The sequence below is a fragment of the Phoxinus phoxinus genome (assembly GCF_949152265.1).
Source record: "Phoxinus phoxinus genome assembly, chromosome: 4".
NCBI classification, from domain to species: Eukaryota; Metazoa; Chordata; class Actinopteri; order Cypriniformes; family Leuciscidae; genus Phoxinus; species Phoxinus phoxinus.
This window is the reverse complement of record NC_136879.1, coordinates 41,958,729-41,984,347: the sequence shown is the minus strand read 5'-3', so window position 1 is coordinate 41,984,347 and position 25,619 is coordinate 41,958,729. Positions and strand designations below refer to the sequence as shown.

At 37.5% G+C, this 25,619-nt stretch overlaps 2 protein-coding genes across 2 annotated transcripts; one reads left to right on the top strand and one right to left on the bottom strand.

The window, feature by feature from the left end:
- Positions 1-1,165: 1,165 nt before the first annotated feature.
- Positions 1,166-13,612, bottom strand: parlb (presenilin associated, rhomboid-like b). The gene is given in 11 exon segments (XM_079608866.1): positions 1,166-1,642; positions 3,195-3,292; positions 3,843-3,945; positions 3,947-4,097; positions 4,222-4,371; positions 6,226-6,321; positions 7,300-7,348; positions 7,431-7,571; positions 10,801-11,014; positions 12,186-12,339; positions 13,506-13,612. Coding segments are annotated over 10 exon segments (1,191 nt in total). The 5' UTR covers positions 12,260-12,339; positions 13,506-13,612; the 3' UTR covers positions 1,166-1,527.
- LOC306996414 (nucleotidyltransferase MB21D2) lies at positions 13,570-25,097 on the top strand (the record flags this gene model as incomplete). Its single annotated transcript, XM_079608865.1, has 2 exons — positions 13,570-13,804; positions 22,527-25,097. The coding sequence occupies 2 exons, from the start codon at positions 13,570-13,572 to the stop codon at positions 23,789-23,791; spliced, it is 1,500 nt and encodes a 499-aa protein (XP_079464991.1). The 3' UTR covers positions 23,792-25,097.
- Positions 25,098-25,619: the final 522 nt, after the last annotated feature.

The following is a 25,619-nucleotide window of genomic DNA, read 5'->3' as shown; positions in this document are numbered from 1 at the left end:
AGAAAACTGGGGAAAGGCAGACGGACAGGTGACGTTCTTTAGAGATGATCCTTTAGTTTCACACACTTTCTACGCCATCATCAATGGTGAACACACACAACATGAGGGTTTATGCCACTCAAGTGCTTGAGAATTCAATTAGCAAGTATAGTTTTGTAATGTTTTTGAAGGAAGTCTCTTACGCTCAAAATTTATTTGATCAAAAATACAGTGAAATATCATTACAAGTTAAAATAACAGTTTTCTATGTGAATATATGTTAAAATTTCTGTGACCAAATCTGTATTTTCAGCATCATTAGTCTTCAGTGTCACATGATCCTTCAGAAATCAGTATAATATGATGATCTGATGATCAAGAAACATTTATGATTATCAATATTCATATTTTTGTGGAAACTGTGATTTTTCGGATTCTCTGATGAATAGAAAGTTCTAAAAGAACAGTATTTATTTGAAATATAATCTTTTGTAACATTATGAATGTCTTTACGGTCACTTTTGATCTATTTAATGCATAAATAAAAAGTATTTATTCTTTCACCCACACACAAAAAAAAAATCGTACCAATCCCAGATTTTTAAACAGTATTATTTGAATAATTGAACGGAAAATGCCAAACAAAGCCTAATTTATTAATTAGGCTTTTTCTTTTTGCTAAATATATTTCCATTATGATCATGGATCATGTTTAACCCCAAAGTCACATTGACTCACTCAAACTGTGTACTTAATTAAATAAAAACCTGACAACGAGTGACATGTGATCGGGGATGTGAAAGATCAGAACAATGTGACGGAAGTTAACGAGCGATAACTGGGAAACGGGAAGAGACGAGCGATACAGTGACTTCATAAAACACGAGGAAGTGGAAAACAGACTCATTGATCATGAGCCATTATGATACCATGACTGTTATTGAACTTTGACCGGTTCGAGAAAACAACACTGAAACTGTTTCTACTGTGTGTGTGTGTGTGTTTGATGAGATGTATACCACAGGTGTGTGTGTGTTATAGAGAAACCTGGTTAATCATTCACACTTAACAGGGACCAAAGTCTCATCTGAAACACAGAAAATAAACAATACTTAAGTAGAACATATTACACACAATAAAACAAACACTCGAAGAACCTGGTAAATTTCTGACGACAGTGAAAATTGAATTTTAAATAATCATTTTATTTTTTAAATGACAATTACAGACTATTTTAAACATTTAAATTTCTGTACATGGTGTTGTTGAGTGGTCCGTTTCAATGTCATTGAAATACGCACGACCCTTGCTGAAGCCCCGCCCCTCCAAGATCATTTGCATTTTCATGGAAAAGTGGGTGGAGCTACCTGGATTTAAATTTAAACGCAGGGGCGGGGCATAAAGACATCACCGCAATACATCCGTCACTCAGTGACAACTGAAACCAGACCTCGCCTTTATAAACTCTTAATAAACATGTGTGTCCATTTCTCAAACTTGTGTTCCTCTCCAGGTCACCTGCTCAGTGTCTACCCACAATGCAATGCTCTAAATCGAGCCGTTGCCGCCAGCTCCCGGTCCTCCCGTTCTGAAGTCATGCCACAACTTCACCAGCGGCTCTCGGTTCTTCCAAATAAGCTCGTGACCATAAAGTATGTACCAGCTAGAGAGAGAAAGAGAGACGCATTGACATGTTAAGCACATTTACAAGTTAAGAGCCATCAAGTGGTCAACTAAAACACATCACTTTTAAAGGGGAGGATCTGAGACTTCACTATATATACAAATAATTTGCCAGTATTTTTTTAATATTATTATTTATATGCTAAATAGTATTATATACTATATGGTATTCATATTTACATTTAGCTTTTATTTTTCTAATTTCAGTCTTTATTTTAATTTGAGTTAAATGTTAGTAACTTTGAAATGTGCTTTTGCCCTTTTATTTTTTATATATATTTATACTTTTATATATATTTTGAGTAATTTTAGTACTTCAACTTTATTCTATTGCCAATGCAGCATTTATCATTTTCAACTTATTTTTTTAACATTTGGTTTATAAAGAGTGACTAACTGTGAATAATTCAGATCAGAATCCAGATTTAATAACTGCATAACCCAGATAAGAAGCTGTATTAAAAAATGGTATAAACATTTTTTCAATTAATAAATAATCCAGATTAGAATCCAGATTAAATAACTGCATAAATCAGTTATGAATCCAGATTAAATAACTGCATAAACCAGATCAGAATCCAGATTAAACTGGACATAAACCAGTTATGAATCCAGATTAAACTGGGCATAAACCAGTTATGAATCCAGATTAAATAACTGCATAAACCAGATCAGAATCCAGATTAAACTTGGCATAAACCAGATCAGAATCCAGATTAAACTTGGCATAAACCAGTTATGAATCCAGATTAAATAACTGCATAAACCAGATCAGAAGCCAGATTAAACTGGGCATAAACCAGTTATGAATCCAGATTAAACTGGGCATAAACCAGATCAGAATCCAGATTAAACTTGGCATAAACCAGATCAGAATCCAGATTAAACTTGGCATAAACCAGTTATGAATCCAGATTAAATAACTGCATAAATCAGTTATGAATCCAGATTAAATAACTGCATAAACCAGATCAGAATCCAGATTAAACTGGACATAAACCAGTTATGAATCCAGATTAAACTGGGCATAAACCAGTTATGAATCCAGATTAAATAACTGCATAAACCAGATCAGAATCCAGATTAAACTTGGCATAAACCAGATCAGAATCCAGATTAAACTTGGCATAAACCAGTTATGAATCCAGATTAAATAACTGCATAAACCAGATCAGAAGCCAGATTAAACTGGGCATAAACCAGTTATGAATCCAGATTAAACTGGGCATAAACCAGATCAGAATCCAGATTAAACTTGGCATAAACCAGATCAGAATCCAGATTAAACTTGGCATAAACCAGTTATGAATCCAGATTAAATAACAGCATAAACCAGATCAGAATCCAGATTTAACTGGGCATAAACCAGTTTTGAATCAAAAGCAAATTAAAATCTGAAACTGTTATTTTAGCTTTATTTCAAATAATGAAAACAATTTTAATAGATTTACCTAACAATAACAAAACCGCAACTTGCTTTAACGCTATAAACGGCAGCAATAGCACCAGCAAGACAGTGACGTGTTACTCACATGCCGAAGAAAACTCCACCTAAATGAGCCGCGTGATCGAAGAAACGCCATCTCAGAATCAAGCCTGCTGCGTCCAAGGCCACGATGGCCTTCAGTGCCTGTGTGCCGGAGAAGAGCATGAGAATACGCCCAGCATCACTGACAAACACAACTCTTGCCCCTACAAAGGCTATTTTCCTAAACAAATACTGAAACTAAGACTAAAACTACTGGTCAAAAAACATTGTGGTAAATAGAAATTTCAACATAAATGAAAAACTGAAACTAAACAAAACTAACAACAGTTACTGAAAAACTAACTGAAATAAAATAATAATTAGTAAATTGATCGACACAAGAATAATATGTTTGAAAGGATTAATAATAGAAATAACCATAAAAGAATAATCATAATAATCAAGGAAAGTGTTCTGTTAACTCTACTAAACTATAATTACAAAGACTAAAACTAAATATATAAAAAAGAAAGAGAATGTGTTCACAAAATAAAAACTAAACTAAAACTAACAAACCATTATTGAAACTACCTAAAACTAAAATAAAAACTCATTTAAAAACGCAAACCTATAATAACCTTGGCTCTTACACACACACACATGCACACACACGCGCACACACACACGCGCGCACACACACACACACACTCACGGTTCCGGCAGCGAAGGTGTACATTGGGAGGAAGATGATGGCCATTTTGGCTTCAGGCATTTTGGTGCAAACGGCTGCTAGGACGGTCATGATGGCCCCTGACTGACACAATACAACACAACAATTTGTTTACGACATTCATGCTGATGAATACTTGAAATACGTCGTCAGGAAATACACTCACCGCCCCCAGTGATGGACCAAACCGACCCATCCCTGTTTTACCCAAGTAACTGACAAACGAAGAAATCACACCTGAGGACATAAACATATAACATAACATATCACATTTAACAAAAAAAAAATTTAAAGTCCACTCTCTCTCTCACACACACACACACACACACACACACACACACACACACACACACACACACACCTGCGGAGAGGTAGACTGCCACAAACTGCTCTTTGCCCATCATGTTGATGATGCTTGAAGAGAAACTCCACAGCACGTACATGTTGGCCGCCAGGTGAAAGAAAGAATAGTGGCTGAATGTAGAAAGCAGCATTGGCCAACACAGCGCCTCTGAAACCAGATCAGAATCCTGATTAAATAACTGCATAAACCAGATCAGAAATCAGATTAAATAACTGCATAAACCAGATCAGAATCCAGATTACATAACTGCATAAACCAGATCAGAATCCAGATTACATAACTGCATAAACCAGATCAGAATCCAGATTACATAACTGCATAAACCAGATCAGAATCCAGATTAAATAACTGCATAAACCAGATCAGAATCCAGATTACATAACTGCATAAACCAGATCAGAATCCAGAATAAATAACTGCATAAACCAGATCAGAATCCAGATTAAATAACTGCATAAACCAGATCAGAATCCAGATTACATAACTGCATAAACCAGATCAGAATCCAGATTAAATAACTGCATAAACCAGATCAGAATCCAGATTACATAACTGCATAAACCAGATCAGAATCCAGATTAAATAACTGCATAAACCAGATCAGAATCCAGATTAAATAACTGCATAAACCAGATCAGAATCCAGAATAAATAACTGCATAAACCAGATCAGATTCCAGATTAAATAACTGCATAAACCAGATCAGAATCCAGATTACATAACTGCATAAACCAGATCAGAATCTAGATTACATAACTGCATAAACCAGATCAGAATCCAGATTAAACTGGGCATAAATCAGATCAGAATCCAGAATAAATAACTGCATAAACCAGATCAGAATCCAGATTAAATAACTGCATAAACCAGATCAGAATCCAGATTAAATAACTGCATAAACCAGATCAGAATCCAGATTAAATAACTGCATAAACCAGATCAGAATCCAGATTAAATAACTGCATAAACCAGATCAGAATCCAGATTAAACTGGGCATAAACCAGATCAGAATCCAGAATAAATAACTGCATACACCAGATCAGAATCCAGATTAAATAACTGCATAAACCAGATCAGAATCCAGATTAAATAACTGCATAAACCAGATCAGAATCCAGAATAAATAACTGCATAAACCAGATCAGAATCCAGATTAAATAACTGCATAAACCAGATCAGAATCCAGATTACATAACTGCATAAACCAGATCAGAGTCTAGATTAAATAACTGCATAAACCAGATCAGAATCCAGATTACATAACTGCATAAACCAGATCAGAGTCTAGATTAAATAACTGCATAAACCAGATCAGAATCCAGATTAAATACCAGCGCAAACCATATCCGAGTCCAGATTAAATAACTGCATAAATCAAACTAGATCAGTGCAGGAGAATAATTCAGATATATTTTAATATAGAATAAGCTTTTATATTTTCAGTTTTCATTTAAATGTAGTCCTTTTTATTAGTTTTTGAAAATATGACTATTTAGGTTTAAATCATTTAATTTTAGTTTTAATTTATTTCAAGTTAATATTTTAGTGCTTCAACTTAAACTTATTTTGGTTAGTTGCCAAGGCAACATTTCTAATTTTTATTTCGTTTAAATTTGTATATAATATTTATATTTTAATTCAGTTATATTTCAATAAAATTTAAAAAAAAATAAAAATAATTTTATTGACAATATTCCTGATTTGCAGTTGCTGATATTCTACAAGCCACAAATATGCTACTAGCAATATTGTGCATGTTTACTGTACTAGAAATATAATAATGCAAATTATTATATTATACTAATTTTTTACTCATTATCATTTTGTGAATCAAATAAAAATGCAGGACAAAAGAGTAAAGTGTAAATCAGAGCATTATCTATTTTCCAATCCAACACAAAATTCCTCGTTTCGATGCAGTGCAAACAGGAGTGACCCTGAAAGAGATTCATTGTTGATATCCATAATATTATGAAAGATAAACGGATGACTTAACGCACTGGCTGCAGGGTTAGATGTGAAGTACTTGAGCATGAAGATCTGCAGAGACGGCACTCTCCAACAACAAAACACCAACACATTCACTGCAATGATGCCTGAGGGAGAGAGAGGGGGAGAGAGAGAGAGAGAGAGAGAGAGAGAGAGAGAGAGAGAGAGAGAGAGAGAGAGAGAGGGGGAGAGAGAGAGGGGGGGAGAGAGAGAGAGAGAGAGAGACATTTCTTTATAATTGCATATATTTTCAAAATCCTCTATATTCTTCATAGTTTTATCAAATAAAAAATCTAATTTAATTCTTACTTTTATTAAACTCTTAAAAACTTGGACTACATCCTGACCAGCTGTACCTTATATTTTTTCCTTTCTTGTCAGATAAATAACAATTTTCGCTTTTCCAAAAACAAAATTAACATGTTGCCCTTTTCCCCCCAAAAGGTGAAATCAAAAATGAGAGAGAATGTAAAATGTTTTTGTTTTTTTATATATATATAAATGTATTTTTTTAAAGCTGTGAAACGATTAATCGTATCCAAAATAATTGTGTTTACATAACATGTGTGTGTACTTGTATAATTATTTTGTATATATAAATAATACACACACATGCAAGATATTTGAGAAATATTTGCATTTATATACTGCATATATATTTTTATATAATTTATATTATATATAAATAGAAATATTTGATATATAAATAATACATTTTTCTTAAACATCTACATGCATGTGTGTGTATTTATATATACAAAATAATTATACAAGTACACACACATATTATGTAAACACAAACTTTTATTTTGGATGCGATTAATCGTTTCACAGCTCTAATTTATTTATTTATTATTGTTTTATAAAATAATTTTATTGTATAGTGTTATGAATGCTTTGGCAATGTAAATATTTATTTCACCATGCCAATAAAGCTATTTGAATCTTGAGAGAGAGCACTCAGAGAAATAGATGGAAAGCATCTGTTTAATTAAATAATTACACGTTATTAAACACATTGTTCTTCACAACCTAAACCGCTCATCTGTGTAAAGTGTGTGTTTGCGTCACTCATTGTGTCTGACCTGTGACTGTTTTCTGCCCTTCACTTAAACTGTTCCACCACTGATTCACCTGCAGAATACCAGAGAACAACATGTTAAACACACACAGAAGAAAACATACATTTTCATTAAACATGCATACACACACACACCTGTTTGCGTAAATCTCCTTGTTTCTGAGGCCGTATCTTCTCCAGCCAATCCGCTTTGACATCGTCAAAATAAGTCTTTACACGAGATTTTAAACTTTCGTACTGCCATATTGCTGCTCCGCCGAATGAACAACCTGTAAACTAAGCTGGAGTTATTACGATATTCTCTTACATAGAGGGAAAAAAAAAAAAAAATAATATATATATATAGATATATATAATAATTCACACACATATTGGACCTTTTTCATGAAATACAGGGAAAATGTATTTGTGTAAATGGCATTTAAACGCCATAATACATCAACTGTCACACTGAACTGAATAATTAAAGTATAATAATATAATCCAGATTGAATAGCTGCGTAAACCAAATCACAATTCCGATTAAATAACTGCACAAACCAGATCAGAATCCAGATTAAATAACTGCACGAACCAGATCAGAATCCAAATTAAATACCAGCGCAAACTAGTTCAGAATCCAGATTAAATAACTGCGTAAACCAAATCACAATTCCGATTAAATAACTACACAAACCAGATCAGAATCCAGATTAAATAACTGCACGAACCAGATCAGAATCCAAATTAAATACCAGCGCAAACTAGATCAGAATCCAGATTAAATACCACCGCAAACTAGATCAGAATCCAGATTAAATACCAGCGCAAACTAGATCAGAATCCAGATTAAATACCAGCGCAAACCAGATCAGAATCCAGATTAAATACCAGCGCAAACTAGATCAGAATCCAGATTAAATACCAGCGCAAACTAGATCAGAATCCAGATTAAATACCAGCGCAAACTAGATCAGAATCCAGATTAAATACCAGCGCAAACTAGATCAGAATCCAGATGAAATAACTGCATAAACCAAATCAGAATCCAGATTAAATACCAGCGCAAACTAGATCAGAATACAGATTAAATACCAGCGCAAACTAGATCAGAATCCAGATTAAATACCAGCGCAAACTAGATCAGAATCCAGACTAAATACCAGCGCAAACTAGATCAGAATCCAGATGAAATAACTGCATAAACCAAATCAGAATCCAGATTAAATACCAGCACAAACCAGATCAGAATCCAGATTAAATACCAGCGCAAACTAGATCAGAATCCAGATTAAACACCAGCGCAAACTAGATCAGAATCTAGATTAAATACCAGCGCAAACTAGATCAGAATCCAGACTAAATACCAGCGCAAACTAGATCAGAATCCAGATTAAATAACTGCGTAAACCAAATCAGAATCCAGATTAAATACCAGCACAAACCAGATCAGAATCCAGATTAAATACCAGCGCAAACTAGATCAGAATCCAGATTAAACACCAGCGCAAACTAGATCAGAATCTAGATTAAATACCAGCGCAAACTAGATCAGAATCCAGACTAAATACCAGCGCAAACTAGATCAGAATCCAGATTAAATAACTGCGTAAACCAAATCACAATTCCGATTAAATAACTGCACAAACCAGATCAGAATCCAGATTAAATAACTGCACGAACCAGATCAGAATCCAAAATAAATACCAGCGCAAACTAGATCAGAATCCAGATTAAATACCATCGCAAACTAGATCAGAATCCAGATTAAATACCAGCGCAAACTAGATCAGAATCCAGATTAAACACCAGCGCAAACTAGATCAGAATCTAGATTAAATACCAGCGCAAACTAGATCAGAATCCAAAATAAATACCAGCGCAAACTAGATCAGAATCCAGATTAAATACCATCGCAAACTAGATCAGAATCCAGATTAAATACCAGCGCAAACTAGATCAGAATCCAGATTAAACACCAGCGCAAACTAGATCAGAATCTAGATTAAATACCAGCGCAAACTAGATCAGAATCCAGACTAAATACCAGCGCAAACTAGATCAGAATCCAGATTAAATAACTGCGTAAACCAAATCACAATTCCGATTAAATAACTGCACAAACCAGATCAGAATCCAGATTAAATAACTGCACGAACCAGATCAGAATCCAAAATAAATACCAGCGCAAACTAGATCAGAATCCAGATTAAATACCATCGCAAACTAGATCAGAATCCAGATTAAATACCAGCGCAAACTAGATCAAAATCCAGATTAAATACCAGCGCAAACCAGATCAGAATCCAGATTAAATACCAGCGCAAACTAGATCAGAATCCAGATTAAATACCAGCGCAAACTAGATCACAATCCAGATTAAATACCAGCGCAAACCAGATCAGAATCCAGATTAAATACCAGCGCAAACTAGATCAGAATCCAGATTAAATAACTGCATAAACCAGATCAGAATCCAGACTAAATACCAGCGCAAACTAGATCAGAATCCAGATGAAATAACTGCATAAACCAGATCAGAATCCAGATTAAATACCAGCGCAAACTAGATCAGAATCCAGATTAAATACCAGCGCAAACTAGATCAGAATCCAGACTAAATACCAGCGCAAACTAGATCAGAATCCAGATTAAATACCAGCGCAAACCAGATCAGAATCCAGATTAAATACCAGCGCAAACTAGATCAGAATCCAGATTAAATACCAGCGCAAACTAGATCAGAATCCAGATTAAATACCAGCACAAACCAGATCAGAATCCAGATTAAATACCAGCGCAAACTAGATCAGAATCCAGATTAAACACCAGCGCAAACTAGATCAGAATCCAGACTAAATACCAGCGCAAACTAGATCAGAATCCAGATGAAATAACTGCATAAACCAGATCAGAATCCAGACTAAATACCAGCGCAAACTAGATCAGAATCCAGATGAAATAACTGCATAAACCAAATCAGAATCCAGATTAAATACCAGCGCAAACCAGATCAGAATCCAGATTAAATACCAGCGCAAACTAGATCAGAATCCAGATTAAATACCAGCGCAAACTGGATCAGAATCCAGATTAAATACCAGCGCAAACTGGATCAGAATCCAGACTAAATACCAGCGCAAACTAGATCAGAATCCAGATTAAATAACTGCATAAACCAGATCAGAATCCAGATTAAATAACTGCATAAACCAGATCAGAATCCAGATTAAATACCAGCGCAAACCAGATCAGAATCCAGATTAAAAAACTGCACAAACCAGATCAGAATCCAGATTAAATACCAGCGCAAACTAGATCAGAATCCAGATTAGCCTAAATACCAGCGCAAACCAGATCAGAATCCAGATTAGCCTAAATAACTGCATAATCCAGATCAGAATCCAGATTACATAACTGCATAATCCAGATCAAATACTAATGTATTTTTTAAACGATTTATGCAGAATTTTGTTAATGAATGTTTCATGAACGAGACCCATCATGTGTCAGAAAATTTACCTACCCCTATGGTGAAGACAAATGGTCTGACCAGTCTGCCAAATGCCCTGGTGGGTGTGGGTGTGTGTGTGGGCGGGGTGGGCATGTCTGGGGGCGGAGCCACATCCTTCTTGTGTAGGATTTCAATTGTCTCTGTTTCTTCGGCCACGCCCTTCTTCACCTCGCCCTTCTTCGCTATCTTGCGGAAGCCACACCTCTGCTGCGTCTGGAGAGTGAATCTATTTGGAGATGATAAACCATGATAAAATATAGTATTCAAATGCCTTTGTAATGATTTGATTGGCCATTGAGTGGAATGTGGGAAACATAAAAACAAATAGCCATGAGAAAAAAAAAGAAAAAAAAACATTTTTAATGAATTAATTTTCAGTAATGTGATGTTTACTTGTGAAACATTATAATCAGAGTGTATATATACACATTTACACACACACACACATACATATATATATATATATACAAAAAAATAGCCTATATATATGTCTGTGTGTAGAAATATATATTTTTTTTTGTGCTGGGCAACAATAATCGCATCCAAAATATTTTTGGAAAGTTTGTTTACATAATGTATATGTGTGTACTGTGTATAATTTTGTATATATAAATACAAACATTGGCATATATATTTAAGTTTTTTTTTAACTTATGTATATATAATATAAATTATGTATATATACATACTATGTGTATATATATATATATGTGTGTGTGTGTGTGTGTGTATATACACATAGTATGATATATAAATAATTGATATTATACATATTGTATATATAAGTTTATAAAAATCTTAAATATATATGCATATGTTTGTATTTATATATACGAAATTATACACAGTACACACATATATACATTATGTATTGTAAACAAACTTTCCAAAAATATTTTGGATGCGATTAATCGCGATTATGTGTGTGTGTGTATATATATATATATATATATATATATATATATATATATATATATATATATATATATGTGTGTGTGTGTGTGTGTGTGTGTGTATTTATATATACAAAATAATTATACACAGTACACACTAAACACAAACTTTTATTTCGGATGCGATTAATCGTTGCCAACATTAATTATATTTTTTACCTCACTTAGTTTCTGAAGCAAGTTATAGGCTATTGACATAAAGTCCATTTTTATTTCATGTGTTATTAAATAAATCAAAACATGTTCTGTTTACATGTAAAAACGCCATGACAGAACGAACCTTAAATACAAGTTCATAATTATGCGGTGTTTATTATTAAATTAATGGCTCAAGCATTCTTGCATGTTTTGATGAAAACCACTTATTAAGCTCACGCCGGAGGATACAACAGAGGATCTGAGGCGCTCAGTAAATAAACACAGAGTCGAAGGAGTGTTTGTTACCTGTTCGTCAGGTAGTGTGTTTTGCTGATGTCCCCTGTAACCCATTTAAACACTGAAACCCTCACCGCCATCATCACTGCTGCGATCCCACTGACTGCTGCTTCCGGATCTGCAGCTTCCGCTTCCGGTTCCGAGACCACACCCACAGCGGCCTCTGCTGGAGGAGGACGGTCATTGACACACGCGCTCAATATGTGCGTAGATAGATAATGTTGTATTATAAAAAAAAAAAAAAAAAAAAAAAAATATATATATATATTGAATTCTGGTAAATTGGGACACTTTTTGCAATTGAGATAAGTGGGGGGGGGGGGAATAAATAATAATTAATTCATTATTTTTATGAATTAATTATTTTATAATTTTATTGCAATTAATTAATTTACGTGCATGCCTGCACAATTGTGTATTTTACTCATTTGTGGCAGTCTTTGTTTATTTATTCATTTAATTACTTGTTTAACTGTAGGCTACTAATTTATTACTTTGGCAAGGGTTTGCGCATTTATTTTTATTTTACGATTTTTTATCTATTAATTACTTTATTCTCAAGGTATAATTTGTTTATGTTGCTCTCTTTTTGGCAGGGTTTGTTTGTTTATTAATTTAATTATTTTTTGCATCCTTGCAACTTTTTATGAATTTATTATTTTGACAGGTTTTTTTTATTATTAATTTAATTCATTTGCCTTTTTTATTAATTTGTGGAAGCATTTGTTTATTTGTTCATTTAATTATTTATTGGCAGATTTGCAGATATTTGCCTTAATTTATTATTTAGCTTTTCACATTTTGCTTTTATTATATTTTACTGACTTATTTTCCGAGGCAATGTTTTAGCACTTTGTCTAATAGCGAAAAAATAAATCTTCACCAATCAAGACTTTCTAAATGCAATGCTCTTTTTTAAAGATTTAAAATTAAAATTAAAATATATTTTGAATCCATTGAGTTCTTAAAAACTTAAAAGCTATAAGAACAGTGGCTGTGTTTATTCATTGTACATTGTATCATTGTAAAGCTGCTTTGAAACAATCTATATTGTTAAAAGCGCTAAATAAATGAAAGTGTTGTTGTATTATGTTATGGCAATGACGATAATTGTTCTTAATGTTTTATTATTTTTATCGTTTCTAAGTGCGTATCATAAACTATTTTTGGCGTATAAATGGCACGAGATCGTGTTGGACAAGGACGATAATTGTTGTTAATTTTTTTTTCCGTTTCTTTTCTTCAAGCATTTAATAAGAATAAGAATAAAAAATAAATAAATAAAAAATAAATAAATCTGTGCGCATCATCATCATCATCATCACTCACGCCCTCCGGTGCACGGCCAGTACAGCGCGTGCGCTCCGGTGCGATTCACCGTCTCCTCGCGAACATGGCGGCGCCTGGGCTCTCCAGCCGGGCTGGTTCTGCTGGCAACAGCCCCACCGCCACCCCGAGCAGCACCAAACACGTCCCGAACCCGCCCGAGCTGGACTTCAGGTCCGGTACCAGGATCGAGGAGCTCAACCGACTGATCGGGGAATTCAGCAAACACGAGCAACGGGAGTATGACGACCAGCGTGCGCTCGAGATCCACACGGCCAAGGACTTCATCTTCTCCATGCTCGGTGAGAAAGAGCAATGCTTCGTGCATAAAGTACAACGACTAACGAGACGTGCATTAAAAGGGAAAGTGCGAGTTCGCTTCTCCACTGCATCTGTCTCTTTGTCACGCGCTTCAGTTTGTGTTGTGTTGTGCAGTGGATGGGTGTGTTTGCAGATCCAACACCCTCATGTTTGCACTGTTATTATTCATCTTCTTGAACTTCCCGTTAAAGGAACAGCCAAAAATTACAATACTCATCACCTTCATGGCTTGGTTTCTTCTGTGGAACATAAAGGGAAATGTTTAGCACAATATTCACGCTTCTCTTTTTCCTTTCATTTAAAGTGGAAGGTCAGGCAATCCTCAGAATGAACAAAAATGCGCATTTAAATTGAAAAGACTTAAATTTAAGTCTGTATATCTTCACTTTGAACGAGTAGATAATGACGGGATTTTAATTTTGGGTAAACAATTGCTTTATGATTGATTATCGTAAAAGAAAAATAATGCAAGACTTGGTGAGGTAAAGCAAATGTGAAAACCCAAAAAATAATAAATTAATACAAATACAACTCAAATGCAATTTATGCCAAATCTAATAAATGCATAAAAAAAATATGCAAATCCTGCTAAAATTGTATACATTAATAAAAATCATATTGTAAATGGTTATAAATTAAAACTAAAATCTTATAATCTAATAAGTAGCACCAAATTACTAATAATATTAATACCTTTTATTTATAGGCATTCAAGGACACCGCACAACATAAATCAGTAAAATACAAAGCTATGCAAAAAGATAGACATACCGATCAAACATAAAATCAACAAATCAAACAATCAAATCACTAAAAGCTATTCTAAACGGATACGTTTTAATCTGAGCTTTAAAAAAAGCTGTTTATTTAAAGGTGCTGCACTGTAAAAAATGTGGCTGCGATTAGTTAAAATTTGTTGAGAAAACTTACCGGTAAATATCCAACTTAACCAAACTAAACTAAAGTTAACTAAACTTAATATTTTGAACACATACTTTTTAAAGTTGAAACAATTTTGGATTTTAAATTGTGATAAATAATCGCAGCATTTTTTTTTACAGTGTGTATGTAACATTTTCACTCTACTAAAGCATTAAAATACCATAATATTTTTGCATATATTGAGGAAACTTGCTAAGTTCACATACTTGTTTCTCTGAAAAACACGAATACAAGAAGTTATTTTACTTTGAAATGTGCGTTTCCAGGCTGGAATGTTTGTTATTGTTTTGGTCTGTGATAGTTGCCAATTTTTATTGTCCATTGCGCTCGTTCTTGTTGCGTGTGCTTAAACTGGCAACCCGTGTGTGTGTCGAGTCTGAGGAGCAGAGCTCGACGATCTCCGATATTTTGAATTGGACTGCAGTACCTATTTCGACCACTAGTCGTTGTCATTCTAACATACTGCAGCTTTAAGAGTCGAGTTCTCGGAGGCAGTGAGCAGAAGTGAAGCAGAAGATCTCCGTAGTGGCGAGCCATCCAGGAGCCCCAGAGCGATGCGTAGTGGCGAGCCATCCAGGAGCCCCAGAGCGATGCAGTGAAGCGGAGCTGAACTTCTGCTGGCGCTCCGTCTCGCGCATGTTTACTCAGCCGTGCGCTCGCATACAGAATCCACAGACCGGAGAGAGATCCGTGGAGAGGATGAAATCAAAACTGACAGTGTGCACTTTTTTTTAAAGGGCTCATGACATGAGAAATCTTATTTGCCTTCGTATTTTGTCATATAAAGAGGTCTTTGTACCATTAAAACATCTTGTAAGTTTCAGAGCTCAAAGGCAGATTTGTTTTGCTATGCTAGTTAAAAGTCTCACACATCCTGATAGCAATCACTAAGTTAAAGGTCTAAATGTGTGTGTATATATATATATATCTCTGTGAAAGGCGTAGGACGGTAAAATGTTCGTCCAATCATTCCATGCGATTTCCTACGTATGTGTTTCCATACCTCCATTGCATTACATTGCACATCGTCAGCGTGTTTCATGCTATGCAGAATTAGACAGACGTCAGTCACAGAGCAGCGCAAACAAAAATCTCTGGTGCAGATCAGAGCGCTTTAAATTGTTTATGTTAATTTTTATAGTAATGTTACGTGCGTTGAGACATGAGGTAGTTTGACACCGTCTCTAATGACAATGTTTGCTCTGGCTGTACACGTTCATGTTTTGAAGGAGGCGTGGCTTTGGAAACGCTCTTAAGGGAAGGTGGGATCTTATGCTATCAAAGCTAACTTGCTATTGCTAGCCGCTCAGAAAATTGCCTACCCTAGCTTTAAAACGTCCTCTTCATTTATATAAACAAAGCATTTATTTAATCAAGCTCCAGAAATGGGTTGTTTTGACAAATGCGGGATCCGTGACGTCACACGGGCAAATATATTTCCATATGACATAGGGCTTCACGATTATGACACAAATTGGCCATGGCCATCAAGCTGTGACACTTTTTTAGGAATTTTTTTATATATGCCTAGTATAATACATTTGTTTACACAAAAATTGTTGACACGCACAAATACTGTCCCCCTTTACTTAATATAAACATAAATTGTAAGAATATGACTAATACTGATGAATATAGGCCCATAGGCCTCATCAGGTTAAGCTATTTAATAGCAGTCCCAAACTAGTAATTTGTTAAAACAATGTTGGTATGAGCCACCACAGTCATTTAAAAATATACCAAATTACACAAAGTGAAAATAAAGTGCCATTTTTGGGTTATGGATACAACAGTTACTATGGTGAATACACATTACTAACAATAACTGTTAATGAAACATAGAAACTGCTCCTGATGCATAGAATGAACATCATACCTGCATGCTAATCCTTCTCAGCTAACACATGACGTACTAGTAACGTGGCACACATTAAGTAAGTAACACATTAACAGTTATTCAGCTGCACAATAGCATAAAGAACATATACCTGAGAGGCTGAATAGACTAAATTAACATTAGCCAGCGAGTCCAACAAGTTACCGGTCAGCAAGTTCACCAAGCTCCCGATCTCTTTCCCACAATCCATTGAGTTCTTCCTCGGTGTCGCTTCTGAACAACTCCGCTAACTAGAGCGCCCTCTCTCGGCTGTAGACGGTAATGTTTTCTCTTGGTTCATCTCAGTCAGTATGAATTAATTTTGATATATAAGTCGCACCTGACTATAAGTCGCAGGACCAGCCAAACTATGAAAAAAAGTGCGACTTATAGTCCGGAAAAATACGGTAATTTAAAACGTAATGACGTTGCATGCTCGTGGTTTCTTTTGCGCTTTATATAGAGTAAAACGAAGCGCGGCCCTAATATGACATTATTGAATAGTTTTACATCATCACACCATAGGCCCCGCCCACTGGTACAATAGGCCCCACCCACTGACATTCAGTCGCTTAACGGCTGGCATTTGCCTACAGTAGATGTGAGCGTCACGTCAAAAGCAAACAAAAGTCATTATAATCACTGGCGCTGTCTACACCGATACTGTATACAGATGTGTGTTCAGTTTCTGACATCTCACGCTTGAGTCTGTCGACGACAGGACAAATGGAAGAGGGAAAGAGCAATCGTCCAGTTGAAACCGCTGGTGTGCGTCTCTTTACAGACTTCAGAAGGCATCCCAGTGTCAGAAACAAGTTGGTTTATTTTAATGGTGTCCCAGATCTTGTCTGAGGATTATGTTTGTTCGGAGCATTTTATTTTATAAATGAGGCACAGTGTAGTTGACACTTGACAGATGAATCACAAACCATAAGTAAATGATTTCATAATGGTTTGTCTGTAAATGACAGTTTTATATGGATAATGCTTTCAATAGTGAGTGGTCGTTGATACGGTTTCCTTTGCAATGACATTAGCCAATCATAACAGTGGATATTTACTGACAATCCTTAAAGGATTAGTTCACTTTTAAAAACTTTTGCTGATAATTTACTCACCCCGATGTCATCCAAGATGTCCATGTCTTTCTTTCTTCAGTGGAAAAGAAATTAAGGTTTTTGATGAACACATTTCTCCATATAATGGACGTCAATGGGCCCCAAACGGGTCAAGGTCCAGATGACAGTGTCAGCGCCGCTTCAACGGGCTTTAAACGACACCAGACGATGAATACGGCTCTTATCTAGCGGAACGCTCGGTCATTTAAAAAATAAATAGAAAAGTTTAAGTTTTATAAGCACAAACACTCGCCTTGCTCTGTTCTGTGATGCGCGTTCGTGACGTCACGTAATACGCAGTTACGTTGAGAAGGTCACGCTTCTATGAAAAGTAAAACATTTCTATCCTGACGAAAATTTTCTTTTAGGCTTTTTAATATTACAACACCAGGATACACACGCAATGGGCATTTTAAACGATAAACTGACACAAAGACATTTGAATATGTGTGTATGGTCCTCCTTCCGCACATCTGTAAACACTGACTCGTCAAGCGTGACCTTTTCAACGTAACTGCGTATCACATGACGTCACGAACGCGCATCACAGAACAGAGCAAGGCGAGCGTTTGTGCTTATAAAACTTAAACTTTTATTTATTTTTTAAATGACCGAGCGTTTCGCTAGATAAGACCCGTATTCATCGTCTGGTGTCGTTTAAAGCCCGTTGAAGCGGCGCTGACACTGTCATCTGGACCTTGAACCGTTTGGGGCCCATTGACGTCCATTATATGGAGAAATGTGTTCATCAAAAACCTTAATTTCTTTTCCACTGAAGAAAGAAAGACATGGACATCTTGGATGACATCGGGGTGAGTAAATTATCAGCAAAAGTTTTTTTTTTTTAAAGTGAACTAATCCTTTAAAGGAGCCACGCCTTAAAAACAGACAATTTCAGACAGAGTTAATAATAATTCCACATATGTTTTTTTTTTATGTGTGCAAAATTGTAAGTGAACCTCAAAAAACATATTACAATAATAATAAAAAAGATGTCATGACCCCTTCAAATCACATTTGCATGTTTAGCGGAGTTTACTGCACTTGTATTGGTAGTCGAAAACGTGATAAAATGAATGTCTGAATGTGTTTTGCTGAATGTTGAACTCGCTGACTGTTGTGTGACAGATGTGCAGGGCCCAAAATAAACACACTCGTGCAGAGTCACTAACTTGTTTTCGTTTTCCTGAGATTCTCTAGAGTTGCTTCTGCTGCCGACGGCAGATTTTAATGCCCCCGAGTCGCTCGCTGGTTCATGAGGTTGAGCTCAGGTGTGACGTCATCTGACACCGGGGATTATTTTCTTTAGGAGTCTTGTTTCTAGCATCTGTTCATCATGTTTGTGTGTGTAGGAATAGGTTTTATTGCGTTTGCTCTGTTGGTCTTGTGATTAAATATTAACCTCTTTTATTATGCTTTATTTGTTCCATTAAGCAACAACGCCCTTCATTCCCTCTAATGCTGCGCTCACGTCTCGTCAGAATTACTGTAATTGCAACATAACTGTTTACAGCACAGAAACTATTCGTTTCCAACACTCGCAACGCCAAAGTGTGTCCATGTGCAAAACCTTTATCACTACAATAGAGACAGAAACAATCCAACCGTCTCCATTGACTCTGCATTGCGAGAGGCTCCTCCTGGTCATTTCTTGCTTCTAACTAAAGACAGAAAAATGCCTAAAAGCTGCTGTGTGACGAGATGTCCAGCAAACAAGCTAAGAATCCCAGAAATAAGTTTTTATAAGCTGTCGACCCCAAAAAATTAGTGTTTAAAGACTTAAAAGTGGATCCGGCAGTTGAGATAGAGCGTAATACTCTGAGAACTAGCGTACGCCGCTGGAGGAGAACGTAACCGACACAGGATCGCTAATCTTACAGAAATATAATAGAAAACTGACATTTGGATATTTGACTCACCAGTGACCAAATGTTTAACTCACTGCACACGTAACTGTGTTTCTAGTGCATACTGAGTGTCAGGATCCCACAATTTACCCATTCATTCTAGTCTGTATCCACTTTTAAGTCCTCAATACGCTCGTTTTTTGGGGTCGACAGCTTATAAAAACGTATTTCTGGGATTCTTAGCTCGTTTGCTGGACACCTCGTCACACTGCAGCTTTTAGGCATTTTTCTGTCTTTAGTTAGAAGCAAGAAATGACAAGGAGGAGCCTGCAGTCAATGGAGACGGTTGGATTGTTTCCCCCCGGTGGGCGTGGTCTTCAGATTATGACGCGTTACGCTCTATAAAGGTGAAATATGCAATCTTCTTTGCATTCATTTAAATGTAATTACCAGGGCTCTCAAGTTTTATCAAAAGTTTGGAGTGAGATCTGTTAGGGGAGGAGCCACCCAAATTTGCATCAGTGGCCCTTCGGCCCCACCAAATTCGCTTCAATTTTTGCTAGCAGTTCAATTTTGCCAATTGTTCCTAATTGACCAGCACAAATGCAAATTAAAACCATTTTGGCAATCATAGACAGCCTTCCAAATCTGCTCAAACCGGTCACCTTTAAAGGGGTCATCGGATGCCCATTTTCCACAAATTGGTATTCTTTGGGTTCTTCATGTAAAGTTTGTACCATAAGTTACTTTGGTTAAAATTCCTCAATGGTTGTGTAAAACACCCTTTTTCCTCCTCAAAAACAGCTCTGTTCACAGCGACTCGTTTCGGTGCATGTCTCTTTAAATGATAATGAGCAACAACTTTTTGGCTTTTTGAGGATTAAAAAAAGTGAGTGGATTTTTTTCATTTTATGGTGGTTGTGTCCACACACTGCAAAGACACATTTATATGCAAACACCATATAAAAGTGAATTTTGCATCCGATGACCACTTTAAATTAAGCAGTTGGAGAGTTTTGACTGCATCAAAAATAATTTTGCATGAATTTGGCTATAGTCCCCAACATCAGCTGTCTTTGATCTCGAGATTTCGTCCAGGAATCATAAAAAAATGTTTTTTAAATTAAGAGGTTCCTACTTCCTACCGCAAACCGCATTCATCAGATCTTGCTCTTCCAACTTCCACTCCGTATGTGTGCGACTGCGCGTGTTGCCTAGTAACGAACGTGCTTGGAGCTGGAACACGTAATTTACCCGGAAACAACACATTCTAATTTCTGATTGGCTGGAAGCTGGCATTTAACTCTGTATAACTCGAGATAGATGCTATGAACTCAGCAGAGAACTTCCCTCCGTTTGCCTGCGCCTCGTCCATTAATTGTATAGCGGGACAAGTTATCCCTCACTCCTCAGCGTGAGAAACACAAGGTGTGGCGTGTGAGCGTGTGCCGGGGTTGAAATGCGTGTGTCTCACGCCCAATGCGTGAGACTTGAGAGCCCTGAATTACTTATTTAGTTATATTTATGTTTTAGCGGCTCACTGATTAAACGCAGATTTAAGTCACCTCCTAATATAGCTCCTAGCATCAGCTATTTTAAAATGAGATTTTAAACTGTTGTGTGTATATCTAAAGTCACTGCCATGTTTTAATATGGTATCACAATGATGTGGGAGAAGTAAAGGTTTCCAACTTGTACTATTACAGACATCGTTTTCACACACTACAATTAGACCATCAGAAAACTAATGACAATAGGCCCTGTCCCAAATAGCATACTTCATGTGCACTTGCAGTGTTGTGGGCTTACAATGGCCAGCGCATGTGTGTGTACTCTTTTTTTTTTTTTTTTTTTTTTTTTTTTTGTGAAGAAAAAGTAGATACTTTGGAGTGTGTAGCAAAAGAGTACACAAGCTTTGGGACAAACTATCACGTCATACAATTGTGTCTTTAACGGTTGCTCTCTGTCGCATCCTATCACAGTAAACTGGCCTGTCAATCATCCTGTCACAGTAAACTGGCCTGTCAACCATCCTGTCACAGTAAACTGGCCTGTCAACCATCCTGTCACAGTAAACTGGCCTGTCAACCATCCTGTCACAGTAAACTGGCCTGTCAACCATCCTGTCACAGTAAACTGGCCTGTCAACCATCCTGTCACAGTAAACTGGCCTGTCAACCATCCTGTCACAGTAAACTGGCCTGTCAATCATCCTATCACAGTAAACTGGCCTGTCAATCATCCTATCACAGTAAACTGGCCTGTCAATCATCTTGTCACAGTAAACTGCCCTGTCAATCATCCTATCACAGTAAACTGGCCTGTCAATCATCTTATCAAAGATAAAATACTCCATTTCATTTAATTTCATTCCCTACCGTATCGGAGAGAAATGTAGAAGCACGTTGATCTGCAGTCGCTGGTCTTTCATGCATTGACTCTTGACTCATATTAATGCATAACGATGCATTTAAAATATAATGGCTTTTAACGGATCGTTATAAAAGTCCACGTTGTTATTGCAGATTAAATATAACACGGATAACATTCAAAAATATAATTCTATCAGGTTAAACTTTGATTAGTCACACAAACCTTTATCTGAACCTCTCACCGTCAGTCGCGCATATCCGCCATTTTTGTAGTTTTTTAACACTTTTTACTCGTGTTTGTAGTTCCTCCTCCAAAGCGCAATGGATTGTGGGTAATATTAGCTGTTATAGTGAGCACGGATCCACACGCTTCGAAAAACCACCGGGAATAGACACTCTTTTCAACACACTAGGCTTTGGGACACACTTATTTTAATCTCACACACTGTTTAGGACGTGATCGTATGGACATTGTGATGCAGAGTAGGTTCCCATTTGCGACAGGACATAATGTGTCCCTCTCTAATGATGTCATTTCCTGTTTTCAGGCATGGTGCAGAAGTTGGACCAGAAGCTTCCAGTTGCCAATGAGTACCTGCTGTTGTCCGGCGGGGTGAGGGAGGGTGTGGTCGACATGGATCTGGACGAGTTGACGGTGTACGCGAGGGGAGCGGATTACGACATGGACTTCACGTTGCTGGTTCCCGCGCTCAAACTCCACGACCGAAACCAGCCGGTCACGTTAGACATGCGCCACTCGGCGCTCTGCCACTCCTGGCTCAGCCTGCGACTGTTTGACGAGGGAACCATAAACAAGTGGAAGGACTGTTGCACTGTGGTCGACCACGCTAACGGCGCAACCAACTACTTTTTCTCGCCCACGCTGGTGGCCGATTGGTTCTACGAATCCATTAGTTTGGTTTTGGCGGAGATTCAGAAGAAGCCGCAGCGTGGCGTTCCTCGGGTCGAGAAAGTCGAGCGCAACTCGACGGTTATCTCCATCATCTTGGGCGTCGGAGGCAGTCGTATGCTATACGACGTGGTGCCAGTGGTTTCGTTCAAGGGTTGGCCCGCGGTGGCCCAAAGCTGGCTGATGGAAAACCATTTTTGGGATGGGAAAATCACAGAGGAGGAAGTGATAAGCGGGTTTTATTTGTTGCCCGCGTGCTCTTCTACAGGCCAGAAGGAAAACGAATGGCGTTTGTCGTTTGCGCGTAGCGAGGTGCAGCTGAAGAAGTGCATTTCCGCGAGTCTGATGCAGGCGTACCAAGCTTGCAAAGCTTTGATTATTAAGCTGCTGTCTCGACCCAAAGCCATCAGCCCGTACCACCTGCGCTCGCTAATGCTTTGGTCCTGCGATCGCCTGCCGCACACGTACCTGGCGCAGGAAGACTATGCCGCGCACTTCTTGCTAGGTTTAATCGACGACTTGCAGCATTGCTTGGTTAATAAGACCTGCCCGAATTACTTCATCCCTCAATGCAACATGCTAGAGCACCTCAGCGACGACACTGCTATGCTACATGCGCGCAAGTTATCATCTGTGCGCTCCGACCCCGTGGAGCACTTGCGGAGCGCAATCGAACACGCTAAAGCTGCCTCGCGGCTCACGCTTGAGCTTCAATGGCGCGGCGGAAGCTCGAACCTGCCGTCGCCGCTGTCGGACCCGGGAGGCGATCAGCAACCGGACGACCGGCTCGCGAAGAAACTCCAGCAACTGGTCACAGAGAATCCTGGGAAGTCCATCTCCGTCTTCATCAACCCGGACGACGTCACACGACCTCACTTTCGCATTGATGATAAGTTCTTCTGAAGCCACGCCCACTGATTTGATTGGACGTTGACTGCAGATGACCTCACTTTCGCATCGGTGACATTCTTCTGAAGCCACACCCACAAATCTGATTGGCTGCGGACTGCAGACAAACGTCATGCAACCTCACCCTCGTATAGATGATAAATTCATCTGAAGCCACACCTACTGATCTGATTGGCTGCTGACTTCACATCCAATTCTTCTGAAGCCACACCCACAAATCTGAATGGTCACTGACTGCAGACAACCTCACTTTTGCATTGGTGAGATTCTTCTGAAGCCACACCCACTTATCTGATTGGATGCTGACTGCAGATGACCAGTGACTAATTCTTCTGAAGCCACACCTACAAATCTGATCAGCTGCTGACTGCAGACAACATCATGCAACCTCACCCTCGCATAGATAAATTAATCTGAAGCCACGCCCCCTGATCTGATTGGTCACTGACTGCAGACAATCTCACTTTTGCATTGGTGAGATTCTTCTGAAGCCACGCCCCCCTGATCTGATTGGTCACTGACTGCAGACAATCTCACTTTTGCATTGGTGAAATTCTTCTGAAGCCACACCCACTTATCTGGTTGGATGCTGACTGCAGATGACCAGTGACTAATTCTTCTGAAGCCACACCCACAAATCTGATTGGCTGCTGACTGCAGACAACGTCATGCAACCTCACCCTCGCATAGATAAATTAATCTGAAGCCACGCCCCCTAATCTGATTGGTCACTGACTGCAGACAATCTCACTTTTGCATTGGTGACATTCTTCGTAAGCCACGCCCATTGATCTGATTGGACGCCGCCTACAGATGACATACACTTTGCATCGATGACAAATTCTTCTAAAGCCACACCCCTTGATCTGATTGGACGCTGACTGCTTTATGTTTTTAATGCGTTCCGGAAGCAGAAAGCTGTGTGTTTTGCACAGAGATGTTAAACGCGTCAGACTCTAAATATGACATGATCCTGTTTCACTGCTGCCAGTTGAAGTCGTGTTCACATATCTGTTCCTCCCCGTTACAGACGCCCAGTTTTTACGGGAAGGAGAGAGAGCGAGAGAACGGGAGATTTATGGAAGGATGTGGGGGGGGGGAGGACGGTTTGTGCATGGCTCATGTGGAAAACAGGAAACCCATAACTCCACTCAGAAGTGCAATTAGACTAAATGTGTTTATACGCTTTACTTGTAAGTACACTGTAACATTATACTGTAAACACACTATTCTAGACACCATCGTTTTCACAAACACACTGGCTGAACTTTTACTCTCACAAACTGCACACTAAGACTCCCCCAAAAAAAGCAACAATGCACAGAAACACACTCCCTGTAATGATGGATGTTTGTTTCTTTTAAAGCAAAATCTCTTTGAGTGAATCTCATGAAAACATTTTACAACCGCAAAAATATAAGCATTTTTAATTTTGGCATGAAGAAAATAAAGCTTATTTTAGAAGATGGTTTCCATTCATGACATTTAAACACATTTTAAACCCCCTTTTTAAATTCTTATTAGATTATAATTACTGTAATACAGTGATTTAAAAAAATCATTCTTCAAATAATATTTGCATTGCATTAATGAGAATTGGTTTCATGAGATTCACCTCTTAATTTTTTTTAAATTATATATATATATGCTGCTAAACATGATGGGTGCATTAATATTTTTTATTATTATTTGAGTATTTTGATCATTATGTGTTGTAACTGTGTACATACTGCTGTAATTAACCCCGCCCACTTCTCCCAGTTAGACCAGCTGATTATCAGCATCAACCAATCATGTGATGTGCACTCATTTAATTATTGAC